Source organism: Podarcis gaigeae, assembly GCF_964106915.1.
Source record: "Podarcis gaigeae genome assembly, chromosome: 8".
NCBI classification, from domain to species: Eukaryota; Metazoa; Chordata; class Lepidosauria; order Squamata; family Lacertidae; genus Podarcis; species Podarcis gaigeae.
In genome coordinates, this window is record NC_139684.1 from 6,886,098 (window position 1) to 6,897,994 (window position 11,897).

Consider the following 11,897-nt stretch of genomic DNA (forward strand, 5'->3'; position numbering starts at 1 on the left):
AGGCCCGGGGGCCGGATCTGGACCAATCGCCTTCTAAATCCGACACACGGACGGTCCGGGAATCAGCGTGTTTTTACTTGAGTAGAATGTGTGCTTTTATTTAAAATGCATCTCTGGGTTATTCGTGGGGCATAGGAATCCGTTCATTTCCCCCCCCCAAAAAAAAATATACTGGCCACATGACCCAGGAGCTGTACGCCGGCTCCCTCGGCCCAGTGGCGTAGCGTGGGGGGCGCAGGGGGGGGGCCAGCTGCACCGGGGGCAACATCTGGGGGTTAGGGTTAGGGGGCGCAAATCCACGGGTTAGGGGGCGCAAATCCACGGGTTAGGGGGTGCAAATTACTTGCCTTGCCCCGGGTGCTGACAACCCACACTATGCCACTGCCTCAGCCAGTAAAGAGAGACGAGCGCCACAACCCCAGAGTCGGCCACAACTAGACCTAATGGTCAGGGGTCTCTTTACCTTTACCTGTACCTTTACTCTTTCTGCCCTACATGGAGCTGCTGGGGATTGAACTTGGGAACTTCCGCATGCAAGGCGGCTGCTGTACCACTGAGCTACCACGGAAACCCATGGGCAGGAATGCTCAGAGAGGCTTTCTCTGATGCGCTTCAGAAACAGGGCTGCTGGCAAACCCAGAGTTCAGTTTGAAGATCCGGTTCATACAGTGCTGTTGTTCATTGTGTCTCATTTGGACACCCATCCCCCTTGAGAATGCACGAGCCACGCTGGCATTTCAGCAAGCAGCGCATGCCCATCCACTGAGCCGCCGGTCATAGCAAACCTAGGTGTGCTGCATTAACAAGGCCGTGGGTTGGGGGCTCAGTCTGGGTGATGCCCTGAGACCCTCCCCATTCTCAGGAGCCTGTATCTGTGGGGGTAGAAGGTATGAGACCAAGCTTGCCAAACCAGCCCCTTTGTCTAGGACGGTAATGGTTTTTAGCTGACTGGTTAAGCACCACAATGAACATAACCAAAGGGGTTGCTCTGCACCATCAAACAAAAGGCTGTGGGATGTTCTCATGCTTTTGAATTCTGGTGCTGGAAGAGACTCTTGAGAGTCCCATGAACTGCAAGAAGATCAAACCTCTCCATTCTTAGGGAAATCAGCCCTGAGTGCTCACTGACAATTAAACCACTTCGAAACCAGTTTGTTATATTATAGAGGTTTAATGTGGGGTGCCTCTTGCTCACGGCAAGGAATTCTGGAGGGATAAGACCTGAGAAACCTCTGAGGCCCTCTCAGCTTACACATTGTTAGTTCTGAGTAGGCATTTTTTGAAAGAAAATATCAGAGTAGATCTGTGCATGGTCTGAAGCTCAACAGCAAAAAAACGAAGATCATGACCACTGGGCCCATCACCTCCTGGCAAATAGAAGGGGGAGAAATGGAGGCAGTGAGAGATTTTACTTTCTTGGGCTCCATGATCACTGCAGATGGTGACAGCAGCCACGAAATTAAAAGATGCCTGCTTCTTGGGAGAAAAGCAATGACAAACCTAAACAGCATCTTTAAAAGCAGAGACATCACCTTGCCAACAAAGGTCTGTATAGTTAAAGCTATGGTTTTCCCAGTAGTGATGTATGGAAGTGAGAGCTGGACCATCAAGAAGGCTGATCGCCGAAGAATTGATGCCTTTGAATTCTGGTGCTGGAGGAGACTCTTGAGAGTCCCATGGACTGCAAGAAGATCAAACCTCTCCAATCTGAAGAAAATCAGCCCTGAGTGCTCACTGGAAGGACAGATCCTGAAGCTGAGGCTCCAATACTTTGGCCACCTCATGAGAAGAGAAGACTCCCTGATGTTGGGAAAGATGGAGGGCACAAGGAGAAGGGGACGACAGAGGACGGGATGGTGGGACAGTGTTCTCGAAGCTACCAGCATGAGTTTGACCAAACTGCAGGAGGCAGTGGAAGACAGGAGTGCCTGGCGTGCTCTGGTCCAGGGGGTCATGAAGAGTCGGACATGACTAAACGACTAAACAACAACTCCCCATGCTCTCCTTCATTTAGAAGACATCTGAAGGCCGCCCTGTTTAGGGAAGCTTTTAGTGTTTGATGTATTGCAGTATTTTAGTATTTTTTTTGAAGCCGCCCAGAGTGACTGGGGAAGTCCAGCCAGATGGGCGGGGTATAAATAATAAATTATTATTATTATTATTATTATTATTATTATTATTATTATTATTATTTAGATTACTGGGTGGGAAGCCACATGAAAGAAGTGGGGGTGCAGGAATACTACTTGACCTAACCACCCAACCTAGCCTTTGGTTCCTCACCAGCTGGGCCCCCTGGGACGCCGGAAAAATCCCAAAACGGCCTGATTACATCACACAGCAGAAGCAAAGTTCTTAAAAGCCTCCAGGATGTAACTTCTTGTGGTATTCTTGTTATTTGCCTCTACTGAGCACAGCAAATCCCCACAAAATTCTGCGCTTTCACAATTTGTGTTGTTGTGCTCGTTTTGCAACGCAACCGCTTCCTGTTCATGGAAGCAGGAAAGAAAGGACTTCCTTTTCGCCGCTTTCGAAACGCCCAGGTACGAGAGGGAAGTTTGTTGGCATGAGCATGTCTTCTTCCGCTGCCGAGAAACAGATAAGAGGGGCATCCCTGCTGTAGCAGAAACCACTTCACAGCAAGAGGAGCAGCTTGGAAGGCTAGAAATCCTCTGTTCTGGAAAAAGACCGGCGTGGACTTCCTTGGACAGGTAAAACTTCTGCATTGCTTTGCAGGGAGGTCATCTTGAGGAATATGTCTGGCTTGCAAGGCTGAGTCTATAATTAGCTGCATTAAATGTCAGCCAAGAGGTTCTGCAAGGATTAAACGGACCCCCAGGCAGACATCTGGCTGAGGGGTCCATGTGAAAATGGGATGGTTTGGGAGTCAGAACTCTAAGAAGCTGTAGTTAAGTGGTAGAGGATTTTGCCATGCCAGCAAGCATCTTCTGGCAGGTGTGGAAGAGACTCCTACCTCAAACTCCACAGAGCCACTGCCAGTCAGATATTACAGAGCCAGGTAGACCCAGTTCTCTGACTCTGTGAAAGGCAGGTTCCTATGAAGCAGAGAAGGAGGAACCGGTTTGCAGTGGCGTAGCGTGGGTTGTCAGCACCCAGGGCAAGGCAAGTAATTTGCGCCCCCTAACCCGTGGATTTGCGCCCCCTAACCCTACCCCCCAGATGTTGCACCCGGTGCGGCTGCCCCCCCCTGCACCCCCCACGCTACGCCACTGCCGGTTTGAGGGGGGAAGCTGGCCCAGCCTGAGCCAGATCATCTCATGAATGGCAGGGCAGAGAGGACCCTGCCAACCCTGACTTTGGGAAAAGATACCCCACAGCAACTGCCTTGAGAAGACTGGAGGGGTCTAATTATTATTATTATTATTATTATTATTATTATTATTACTATTATTATTATTATTTTATACCCCACCCATCTGGCTGGGTTTCCCCAGCCACTCTGGACTGCTTCCAACCTAATATTAAAAACATTAAAAACTTCCCTAAACAGGGCCACCTTCAGTTGTCTTTTAAAAATAAAATAGAAGAAGAAGAGTTTGGATTTGATATCCCGCCTTTCACTCCCTTTAAGGAGTCTCAAAGTGGCTAACATTCTCCTTTCCCTTCCTCCCCCACAACAAACACTCTTGCCTTGACATCTGGTGGGAGGGAGTTCCACAGGGCAGGCGCCACTACCGAGAAGGCCCTCTGCCTGGTTCCCTGTAACCTCACTTCTCGCAGTGAGGGAACCGCCAGAAGGCCCTCGGAGCTGGACCTCAGTGTCCGGACTGGACAATGGGGGTGGAGACTCTCCTTCAGGTATACAGGACTGAGGCTGTTTAGGGCTTTAAAGGTCAGCACTAACACTTTGAATTGTGCTCAGAGCCAATGTAGGTCTTTCAGGACCAGTGTTATGTGATCTTGGCAGCCGCTCCCAATCATCAGTCTAGCTGCTGCATTCTGGATTAATTGCAGTTTCCGAGTCACCTTCAAATGCAGCCCCACGTAGAGCGCATTGCAGTAGTCCAAGCGGGAGGTAACCAGAGCATGCACCACTCTGGCAAGACAGTCTGCGGTCAAAGGGGAGACTTGCAGGTTTCATGAAGAGACCTCAACCTTCTTTAGCTGTGATTCCTGCATGGGGTTGGGCTCGATGACCTACTGGATCCCTTCCCACTCTCCAGTTCTTGATTCATCCCCAAATGGTCAGCCCTGCTTTGCCTGACCCTTCAGAATGCAAGGCTGCCTTCAGCCACTTGGCTAGTACTGTGGCTTGCAGTACCTATAAATTGCTGTATCTCAGGGCCATGGAGATATGGTAATTTATTTGCATGGTCATTGGTTGGGTGTTATTGGAGAATTGAGAGCAACATGCCCATGGCCACCTGACAGTCTGCCTTGATGCTCCAGCCCAAAGGAATGTAAGAAACTGGGTCATTGACTGGCAGCTGCCCTCCAAGATTTCAGACAGGGGTCTCTTCCAACTCTACCTGGAGATGCTAGCAGGGAGTGAATCTGGGACCTTCCGCTTGCCTGGCAAGTGCTCTAACCACTAAGTTATCTTCCCGGGTCTGTCCTTCTCTGCAGAAGCTCTGCAGCTCCTTGCAGAAGAGGAAGTCTGCAAGCTGAAATTCCTCGTGCAAACTAAAGTTATTTGAAGGCACTTCTGCTCTTGACCTGCCTGCTTTCCTTTTTCTTGCACGCTCAAGAATTCTCTTCACTCCCCAAAATTCTCCCTTTCCCTCTGCAGGCTGGAGATGAAAGTTTGTGGGAATTAGAGGAGGATGCTAAGTAAGAGACAGGAGACTGGGCAACTGTCCTCAGCAAAGGCTCTGACTTAAATCACATCGAAATTCTCTTGAGTTTCTAAGTGGTTAAGGGAATTGCTTGTTTTCAGACAACAAAGATCATAAACTCCACCTTTATTTAAGTAATTTGCTTGAGTTGCTCATGTTTGCTGCCCTGCTTTGTATTCTGTGGGACCACAACAGCCGTACGAACACCTTTCCTGGGGCTCCTCGTCATCTGTCCACACAGTGTGCCCATAGTTTCAATCGCAATCTTGTTCGTCTGGTTACGAAACAGCAGCTTCGCTTCTCCTTCCTCTGAAGGTGCTCCAGTGTGAGACTCTTTCGCTAACTTCCGTAAATTTCTTTCTTCTCCCTAGATCAAAAGCCCCCATGTCTAGAGTGCCTGAGTGCGAAGAGGAGGCGATGGACTTCTGCAGGTAACCACCACTGATGGCCGCAGCTTGTGAAGCTGTGCTGGGTGCTCAGGAACAGACAGACAGACACGCACGCGCGCGCACACACACACACACACACACACACACACGTTATAGTATTATTGACTTATAATACCACCCTTTGGCCAAAAAAGACACCCCAAGGCAGCTCACAAACAATGCAGATGCAAACATGCCAGTGCAAACACAATAATTCAATAAAAATCAGACTAAATCTGAATATTCCAAAAAGCAAATACAACATCCAGAAAGGCAACAGATTATTCTCTGTGAAATTAGCAAGAATTAGCACTTAAGCAGCAGCTCCCCCTTATATAGGTCCAAGGCAGGTGGAACAACTGGTGCCCCCGATGTTTCCCGCAGAGATTAATCACGCCACTATGACTGCCACCTGCTTCTCAGGTCCAGATATTGATTGATTGTGTGGATTCCTTAGCCCAATGCTTCCCAACATAAACTCACCCCCAGAGCTCCTCCCCTATAAAAAGCATTGTTCATAATAGTGGTTTGTATGACCCAGAAAGGAAGATAATAGCACAATTAGCATTCAAAACAGTAAGAAATTGTTTGCACGTTTGTTTAGCATCCAATTCAAACTATTCTGTTTAATTAATTCGACAAAACTGGTGAACGGTCCAGTGACGGCAGCTTGCATAGACAGATTGTCATTTATACCTCAGGTGCCTCCCTGCCCCTCTTGACTCTTAGTGCACACACACACACACACACACACACACACACACACCAGGTAATCCCACCACCCGCTTTGAGAACCACTGAGCTAGACCCATTTTAATCCAGCTTTTGGTCTGGACATGGAACAGAAGTTGCCAGTGTTATTTTTGGCTGGATCTAGACACATAAAAAAAAAAACATTTCAGGAAAATGTGTTGTAAAGCTCATAATGTGAAATTATATTGCGAAAGGATCAAACTCTATAGCACCATCTGGTGTCACAGCATTATAACGCATTTAAAACGCTTTTTAAAAAAAACAAAAATTAATGTAGCTGAGTCCCTGGTAGAAAATCTACTATAGGAACTGGACAGGGGGATTCTGTGTGTGTGTGTGTGTGTGTATCTGTCAGGGAACTGCCATCGGAGCCAGGAGTGGAGGTAAAGCTCCCCAGCGATGCCGGAGAAGGGCCCAGAAGGGAGAGAGGGAACTCTTCCACTGGGGAAGGAAATTAGCGTGACACCAGGAAGAAAGGGGAGCAGGGGAGGGCTTCGGAGAGATGGCTCCAGGACTCTTCTACAGAGACCAGCGGGGAGAGCACAGGTCCTCCGCTGGCCACGCCCACCCTGCGCAGAAGACTTCCGCGCAGGGAGGCTAGGCGGAGACTTGGCGTCAAAGAACTTTTATGCTGGAAGAAGTTCAGGAAACGCCCACTGACGGATTCTGCCAGTGACTGACACAGCCACGGAGTAAGGGCTGTGCAGCCAGGGAAAGGTTTAACCAGGCAACTTTGCCAAGAGTAGCGGCAACTTACACACGAGCAACCCCAATTCCCATTACAGCATCTCTATTGATCCCGGTGGACATGATATTCTTCTGGACAACCAGGGTGGGCGAGATCTTTGCCTTTCCTAAAGAAGGTGTCGCCTGGGGTTTGTTAACCCAACACCTTGACTCCCCTTGCAATGCCAGCAAATACCCCAAGAAATGTGTCGCGCATGATGCTCGTATCCAGCCTAGTTCCAATGATGATGCCTGGGAGTCTCTGACCTCCTTCTCTTCCTTTCTGCTTGCAGTGTGGACGAGATGCAGTTCTACGAAGAGGACCGGCCTTCTCTGGCCAAGGTAAGGAATTTCTCCAGGCTGCTTCAGTTCAAGAAAACTACTCTGTCCCATCCTGATCATGAGCAGAAATGAACACCTGAAAAGGGCTTAGTCTGCCAGATGGCTGGAGCTGCAGAACAACCTCCAAGCAAGAAGGCCATTTGCCTTTCAAGGAGGCTAGACACCCCATGGTGGTTATCACCATTAGAAGAAATGTCAGTGGAAAAAATAAATATGGAAAAAGAATGGCCAACATATAGGGAACTGTTAATTGAGGAGGGAAATCAACTGAGAGTAAAAAAATAAAATAAAATTAGGATATAAGACATTTCTTAACTGATTGGCTCCAATATCATCAATTAAATGACCTTTTTAGATTGAACAAAGGAGTTGGCTTTTTAGACTGAACCAAGTGCAGAAAGAACTGTTAGATAATAATGGAAAAGTTCTGTCGAAAATGTATAAATTGTTGCTGGAATGGGAAACAAAAAATTAGGACGTCTGTAACGATACACTGGGCAAAAGATGTGGGATAGAATATACAATTTGCTTCATGGGGGAAGTTATGGAATAAGGACTTAAAATTTATAGCTCGCTGTACGTTAAAAGAGAATTATATAAAGATGATGTGTAGTTGGTATTTGACTCCTATAAGACTAGCGAAAATGTATAAGAACACAACATGTTGGAGGTGTAATGTTAAAGAAGGTACATTTCACCACATGTGGTGGACTTGCAAAATAGCTAGACAACTCCTCCCTGAAGAGCAATGAGTGTTGCCTGGTGCCCCATTCCTCAGCACTTTGCCTTATTTATTTAATATCATAAAATTTCAGGCACTGAAAAGAGTACTGCCTGATGTCAATAGGCAGGGAGTTCCAGAGTTCAGGGGCCGCCACAGGGAAATAATCAAGTCCTTACAATTGCAGAATGAGACTTCTTGTCCCCAGGTGGACAGGAGGGGACTTTGCTGCTGATGGTTTGACTTCAGCTGAGGTCTGCTTTGCTCCCCCACCCCAGGAGGCCTTCCCAGGGCTGAACCATCCTGCCTGCAAAGTTGGCATTCAGGTGAAGATCGCCAACAGCCCTTCATCTCTGGGCTTCCAGAAGGCAGCGATCATTATGGTGGCGATTGAGAGGATGAAGAAGAAGAAGTCCTCCAAAGCCAGGGCACTTTTCACAGATGACGACCTGATGGACATAATCAATTCTGTCTTAGGTACAGTATGGGACACCAGCTGGCTGCCATGTTGGGTGTGATCCCAATGGGAATCCCCAGCAAGGAGCCTAGAGACACTTCCTTCAGCAGGAGGTGGTTGAAGGACAAAGCACTTTATTCCATTTCTTGGCCAAGCAGACCCAACTGGAAGCTGCTGTCGTGTCGCTGTTCTTTTCCGCCATCCCTCTGGCTTTAGAGGGAAGCAACAGCCTTTGGACTGCAGGACCCTTCAAAATAATAATAATAATTTATTATTTATACCCCGCCCATCTGGCTGGGTTTCCCCAGCCCCGCTAGGTGGCTTCCAACTGAATATTAAAAACAAGAGAGCATCAGATATTAAAAACTTCCCTAAACAGTTTCCTTTGAGGTGGATCAGGGACACACAGAGGCCATGATCTCTTCCTGCTTGCCTAAACACTTTTGGGAGTTAGCACTGAATAAGATGTGGGCAAGGGACACAGGCGACGCTGTGGGTTAAACCACAGAGCCTAGGGCTTGCCGAGCAAAAGGTGGGCAGTTCGAATCCCTGCCATGGGGTGAGCTCCCATTGCTTATTCCCTGCTCCTGCCAACCTAGCAGTTCAAAAGCACGTCAAAGTGCAAGTAGATAAATAGGTACCACTATGGCGGGAAGGTAAACGGCGTTTTCGTGCACTGCTCTGGTACGCCAGAAGCGGCTTTGTCATGCTGGCCACATGACCCGGAAGCTGTACGCCAGCTCCCTCGGCCAGTAAAGCGAGATGAGCGCCGCAACCCCAGAGTCAGCCACGACTGGACCTAATTGTCAGGGGTCCCTTTAAGATGTGGGCAGAGGTAGAGGAAGGGGGCGGGGGGCGGGCCACCCCGGGTGTCACCATTGAGGAGGTGACAAAATGCCGGGTGGCACTCACCACGGGCCTGCAGCGTGCCCGAGCCACGCGTCTCTCCTGGGTGTGACGCAGTGGCTTGGGTGTCCGCAGGCTCTGCGCTGCCCCAAATGGTCCGCCCACCGCCTCCCCCTCAGCTATAGGGCAACTGAGTGGGACTCCTCAGAGGCCCCATGGAGCGTCCTGCCCTGGCTTGCCCAGCCCCACAGGCGGCTGGCCCCACTCCTGGGCGCAGGGCACGCATGCCACCCCAGGCGCCCAATCGGCTTGCTCCACCGCTGGATGTGGGGGCAAAAAAAGAGAACAGCTCTGGCTTGGTAAGGGTGGGGGCAGCAGCAGGTGGGGTGTCACTGCTAAAGAATTGTTGCAACCAAGCTTTTGTTTAAAAGCCTTTGATGGAGAGAGCTGACCACCTTCTGAGATCATACGTCCCACCGAAGAACAGCTCTTACTGTTGCGTTGCAAGTCTTGACCCAGAGTGTCTTTTCCTCTTCAGAACCAGTTGACTTTGACACCTGCGAATGCACCTATGCCACAGATCCCATCTACCACCTCAGCAGGAGCATCTCCTGCAACATCAGAGACGTCAACCAGAAGTCCCTTGTCCTGAACGGGACAACCCAGCTGGTGGCCTTGGAGCTCCAACAGGCGGACATCAGCAAAGAAGGTAGGAACCCCCATCCTTGATGTTCCTCACCAGCCATCTCCTACGGGTGGCCAGTCTTAGCCGGGCTGAAACGTTTCTTGCTATTAATCCTGTGTCCTCACATTTTCCAGCGAGGGTGAAAATGTACGTCTATCGGCCGAAAATCGAGGAAGGCGTAGCGAAGATCCCCATTGCCCTGAAAATCAAAGGGAAGGAGCTGTACCTGTCTTGCGTGCAGAGCGGAGACCAACCAGCACTTCAGCTGGAGGTGAGAGGTTCCTTCACAGCTTATGCTTCCGGTTACTGAAAATCCCAAAAGGAGGAAGGGCTCTTGTGCTTGGATCCTGCTAGCTGGTTGCCCACAGTGAGAACAGGATACTGAACCATTGGCCTGATCCAGCAGGTTCTTCTTTCGTTGTTGCAATGGTCAGAGTAAACAGCTCAGGACCGCAGTACTTAAAGGACTGCCTCTGTCCATATGAACCCACCCAGACCCTGAGTTCATCTTCCGATGCTCTTCTTCACATGCTTCCTCCTTGAGAAGTCCAGGGGGAAGCAATGCAAGAACGGAGCCTTTTCTGCAGTGGCTCCCCATTTGTGGAATGCTGTCCCCAGGGAGGTTCATCAGGCACTTTCATTATCCAACTTTGGGCACCAGGCAAAAACATTCCTATTTAACTAGGACTTTGGCCAATTGACATCCCTTTAAAAATGTGTTGAGGAGGGGGTGGTTATTGGGTTTTCTTGTTTTTACTATGTATTTTGTGGTTTTCTGTTGTGGTTTTATGTTGTTAACCACCCTGAAACCTAGTGGTGTTGTGGAGCTAGTGTAGGCGCCTTGGAAAGTGGATTTCCTTAGATGTAATCTCATCTTTTCCACCCGCAGGAGGCCAGCATCGAAGGGGACCTTGACAAATCCGACAAAGGGCGCTTCCTCTTCTACAGAGTTGCAGTTGGGGACTACACCAGATTCGAGTCAGCTGCCTTTCCTCAGTGGTACATCTGCACATCTGCCCAGGTCAACAAAGCTGTCAGCGTGACAAACCGGATCGGGGAGGTCTCCATTGTGGATTATATTGTCACATAAAACGCGCAAGACGTGCAGAACCCTTACATGCGCCTTTGGACAAATTTCAGCCTCCTGACTCTGTGACAAGGAAAGTCCCGTCACTGAGACAACACAACACCTGCCTCCTTTCTGGAAGGACTTGGCAGTTGCCAAGAAAGCCGCAGGGGGCTGGACTAAATGGCCCTTCCAGGTCCCTTTCGACTCTGCCGTTCTCTGTTGTATATTTATTGCAAGTATTTATTAATAATTTAATAATTGTTTTTTGCCTGACGGCCCATCTTAATAAATTATCTGGTATGTAAGGTTGGCTTCTAACTGCTGCTTGTAAATTGTACCTCCGACACCCAACTGAAGGAGCCAGACGGGAAGAGAAGGGCCTTCTGAAAGAGGGGGGGTGTCCCTTTAGCCAGACCCCCCAAGAGGGAGAGGCTGGCCTGGAGCCAAGGCAGCCCAAGAGTGCTGGGATTCACAGGATGCTGTGTAAGTAAGTCTGCAGGCTTCAGTTTGCAACAGGCTGATGCAATACTCTCTGTGGAATGTGATTGGCTGTCACCGGTTTAAAAGAAAAGCCTGTTCAACAGTAAGAGTGGTGATGTGGTGTAGATGAGTGTGGAGTCTTCTTTTGCCTCAAGCTGCAGGTACTCTGTCTGAACTGCTTCTGTAGACATTTGTATATATATTTGTTGTTGTTTAATCATCCAGTTGTGTCCGACTTTTCGTGACCCCCTGGACCAGAGCACGCCAGGCACTCCTGTCTTCCACTGCCTCCCGCAGTTCGGTCAAACTCATGTTCGTAGCTTCAAGAACACTGTCCAACCGTCTCATCCTCCATCGTCCCCTTCTCCTTGTGCCCTCCATCTTTCCCAACATGAGGGTCTTCTCCAGGGAGTCTTCTCTTCTCATGAGGTGGCCAAAGTCTTGGAACCTCAGCTTCAGGATCTGTCCTTCCAGTGAGCACTCAGGGCTGATTTCCTTCAGAATGGATAGGTTTGATCTTCCTGCAGTCCATGGGACTCTCAAGAGTCTCCTCCAGCACCATAATTCAAAAGCATCCATTCTTCGGCGATCTGC

General features: G+C 49.2%; 1 protein-coding gene across 1 annotated transcript; it reads left to right on the forward strand.

Moving 5' to 3' along the window:
* Positions 1 to 2,551: 2,551 nt before the first annotated feature.
* IL1B (interleukin 1 beta) lies at positions 2,552 to 10,979 on the forward strand. Its single transcript, XM_083753422.1, has 7 exons — positions 2,552 to 2,711; positions 5,168 to 5,227; positions 6,997 to 7,045; positions 8,045 to 8,243; positions 9,608 to 9,778; positions 9,889 to 10,025; positions 10,644 to 10,979. Exons 2-7 carry the CDS (start codon positions 5,181 to 5,183, stop codon positions 10,842 to 10,844), a joined length of 804 nt encoding a protein of 267 aa, XP_083609548.1. The 5' UTR covers positions 2,552 to 2,711; positions 5,168 to 5,180; the 3' UTR covers positions 10,845 to 10,979.
* Positions 10,980 to 11,897: the final 918 nt, after the last annotated feature.

Coding starts and splice junctions, on each gene's coding strand:
- IL1B (XM_083753422.1), top strand. CDS start 5,181: ATGTCTAGAGTGCCTGAGTGCGAAGAGGAGGCGATGGACTTCTGCAG. Junction 7,046..8,044: donor ACCGGCCTTCTCTGGCCAAG/GTAAGGAATTTC, acceptor CCCCCACCCCAG/GAGGCCTTCCCAGGGCTGAA. Junction 9,779..9,888: donor GGCGGACATCAGCAAAGAAG/GTAGGAACCCCC, acceptor CACATTTTCCAG/CGAGGGTGAAAATGTACGTC.